General features: G+C 42.0%; 1 protein-coding gene across 1 annotated transcript; it reads left to right on the forward strand.

Annotated features, from left to right (window-relative positions):
* The first annotated feature begins 2697 nt into the window (after positions 1-2697).
* Positions 2698-3255, forward strand: LOC149230631 (uncharacterized). Its single transcript, XM_089381370.1, has one exon. It carries the CDS (start codon positions 2698-2700, stop codon positions 3253-3255), a length of 558 nt encoding a protein of 185 aa, XP_089237496.1.
* The last annotated feature ends 275 nt before the right edge of the window (positions 3256-3530 follow it).

Genomic DNA, 3530 nt, shown 5'->3' on the forward strand with positions numbered 1-3530 from the left:
TTCAACGATGAAGCCAATCAATGGGTCTCTATTCGAGGCTATGGCCTAATAGGTATAAAAAGCAAAGTATGGATAACACTCCCTACTAAATATTGTGTCAAAGATACAGCAAATATGATGCAACAGCTAGACCAATCTAAAAATGGTCTCAAGCCAGAGTGAATGGGTCACAAACTCTACCTGAACAATGGCATGCGGAATTGTTTTATTTCTCTTGATCATGCAAAAGCATATGGGTCTCTACACTCTATATCTTGGCATAGTTTGTCTCAAAGGCAAGGCCCTCACACCTCAAACCCATAAAGAACAGTGGAGAACAATGTGACCTCAAGTTGCAAATCTACAGAAGGAAAGTTTCCATCCGTATGTTGAGAGTAGACCAGTGATAGTAACACACTGCACTAAAGAACTTCAGATGAGATTTTCTCTCCAAAGAAGTCCAAAGAACCAAAAGAATATATTATAACACCCTATAGGTGTATAAAAACATAGTGCTATGATTAGCAAAGCATAGTGCCCTGGTTAGAGTTAGAACATGAAACTACTTTTCATCAGTAAAAATCTATCATCGAGAACTGTAAGGCAACCCTAATTGAATCTTTAGCCTACTAAACTGTTTGCTTCTTGATAATGAAGGAATCTGAGATTCTGAACCCCCGTTGTCGAAGAGGTAATGTCAGGAAACCACAGAGCTAGCCCAGTGTTGACCACTCTGACATCCATAAGTCATATGGTACTTTCTTTTTCTAGTTTTGATTTCTATTTGCCTTGGTACAATCATTATTCTAGCAGTTTTAGTCAGCCTGGTGTAGTAGGAGGAGGAAGTACTAGTAGTTTCAGTGCTAGTACAATATCAAGGGGTGAGTAGAGTGGTGGTAGTTCATACCCAAGTGTGGCTTCAAACATGATTTCTTTATCCTACTAAACTGTATGCTTCTAAGATCGCCCTTGATTCGTTTATACTGGGGGTGACATACCATAGTGAGGAGCTTGGCATAGAGAATACCGAGGTCCGATTTTGCGGGCCCAAGATATGAACCGCAGATAAGGGTTCCTTTAGATTAAGTGCTATGGTACTGGATGTAACACTATATGGTGCACTGAAATGGTTCTATCGCAGGCTTAGCGGAAGTGTCTCTTTTAACTAAAGGCGCAAGTGAAAGTGCAACTGATAAAGTGAGCATGGTCAGAAGCTACTCTTATAGAGGTTGCAACTGACTTCAGCAATGGACACAGATGCAATTCCAAGTTGGTTAAGTGTTCGTTGGTTCATGGATGCGTTGGGCACTTTGTCCCTAAATGCTATCTGCTGCCATGCATTTCAAAGATTAACACAGAAAGGAATCCACAGAAAGGAATCCCTCTTGGGTTGCTCGAGACAATTAGCACAGAAAGGAATCCCTCTTAGGTTGTCCATGGACAGTCAATATCAAGGGTAAGTTTTGGATATTAATCTTTAAGTGGTTGAGATTTAATCTAGATATGGCTGTATCAATAAAGCAAATGAAATGAATGAAAGAGTGCATCCTAAGTAAGAGGAATTCAAATTAAGTGCACAGTGAACTACCATGATGCTACAAATAACAACTTAGTCAATACAGCCAAGAGATTCAAGGAGCTAGAACAAAACATAATTGTACCAGGTAACATATTAGAGTAACTTGAATAAAAGCACAGAGGACTAGCCAATTACCACGATGGTTTTCCAATTCCACTTGCATCTTCCAGATTGTGAGATTTATTTATGTAGGGGGGAGCTCTGATACCAACGTAACACTCTACATTGACTTAAAGTGTTCAAATCAGTCTTGTTAGAACATAGATACCAACTCTGCAAACAATGGAAAAACAGTATTTATGAAAACTGGGATTGGGAACATAGAACACAAGATAATCTATGCCACTGCATTTTACTTCTGCAAAAAGACTTCAAGTAGCAACAACAAGAGATGAGGAAATGCTAGTGTGCTTAGGGAGACTCCCCCTTAGGTGAGCTTTCGTTAAAATGGGACTTATTATATAAAAATTCCAGAAATTCAAAACACGAGTAGAAAGGAATCGATTATTATTAGGCTGATAGGCCTTCCTTTGAAAGAAAATTTCGTCGTCCTTTTGTTTTTTAGACTAACACCTGGCGTCCACATTTGGCGGGAAATTGTTCAAGCATTTCTATTATGCTCTTCATCCTTTAGGCGGAATGGTCGGCATTTTTGTTATCGACGCCTAGCGGGGGTCGATATCCCTCGCTTCTGTTATCATTTGCGCCTGTCCCTCGCTTCTTCTATCATTCCCGCCTCTCTATCGCCGGAAATTACCGTATGTGTCTCGTCAAGGTCAAGAAGAGTCCCAAGCCCGTGGCATCTTGCGCCATGCCTGCGCTTCCTGGTAATTTATTGTTTTCGCCCTTCTCCCTTTGGTTTCCTCCAATCCCCAAGCTGTTAAATGCTGCCAGAGGATATGAACTTGAAGGATGCTAATTTTGGGGTTTAACTGTCAGGCATGAAGATAAACACTGATACTCTGATGGTGATAAAGGCAAAGGAAATTTATTGCTTTCGCCCTTTTCCCTTTGGTTTCCTCCAATCCCCAAGCTGTTAAATTCCTTGAGAGCCCACATATGCCTGGCCATTGCAGTTTATATATTGATATCCACCGGAAGGAAGTCTTGGAGAGTGGATATCAGCCATCGGAGGGAAAATGGCGAACCAGTATTCCACCAAAAACTCTTTTGAAAGCTTGGTTGTGAGCACCATGATGAGTCGGCTAAATATGCGCAGCCCTTTTTTGGACACCAATACCTTCCTATCCAACTCGTATGATCACATCATCGCGGACGAGAGCAAGAGCCCATTGGAGAGAGAGGAGGCGAAGCTGGAGAAGAATATCGTTCAGATTATATCCAATGGGGACACTGATAAACTGAAGGCGAACTCCGGCCAAGCCGTCACCATTGGCGAGCACCAGGTTTGTGTGGGGTTCCACGAGGACCCAGAGCCCGTCTACCGCATCTGGGAATGGCACAGTCACATCGTGCTCTATGATGAGGAGAAGGGCTACACGGCACAGTATATCTACGGGAATTTCTTCGAGAAGGCAACTGAGTTTAAGCGTAGAGCGGCTAAACCCCAGGAGAAGAAAGACAAGGAGAATGAGGCCTCTGGTGGAGCTGTGGACTTAGGAGGGCTTATTGATACCGTCAACGAGATGAACGCTCGAATTTTGTGCATAAATATGAGCGTCGGGTCCTTCAAGTGAAGCTGCACGGTGGTTAATCACTGGGGTTTTTGGGCTTAGGGTTTATGCGAACTTACTGGTAATAAGCCCCTCCTTTAAAACAAAAAAATTATGTGCATTGGTTGGTTCTGGTAAGTCGGCTAATGCTTTATTACTTTGGGAAAGGTATTTTCTATAATAACTGGTGGGTGGTAGTTGCAATATGAAGTCCTGAATTACTTTTGAGATAATTGCAGCATTTAAAGGGGATTTGTGCTTGTAAATCAGAAATGTCATGTGCTTGGGTTTGTTTCAGA

Source organism: Pinus tabuliformis, chromosome J (genome assembly GCF_031772625.1).
Source record: "Pinus tabuliformis cultivar Carrire ecotype Pingquan chromosome J, CPIR1, whole genome shotgun sequence".
Classification (NCBI taxonomy): Eukaryota; Viridiplantae; Streptophyta; class Pinopsida; order Pinales; family Pinaceae; genus Pinus; species Pinus tabuliformis.

What these genes read in the sequence shown, in the direction of transcription:
- LOC149230631 (XM_089381370.1), top strand. Translation starts at nt 2,698, where the DNA reads ATGGCGAACCAGTATTCCACCAAAAACTCTTTTGAAAGCTTGGTTGTG.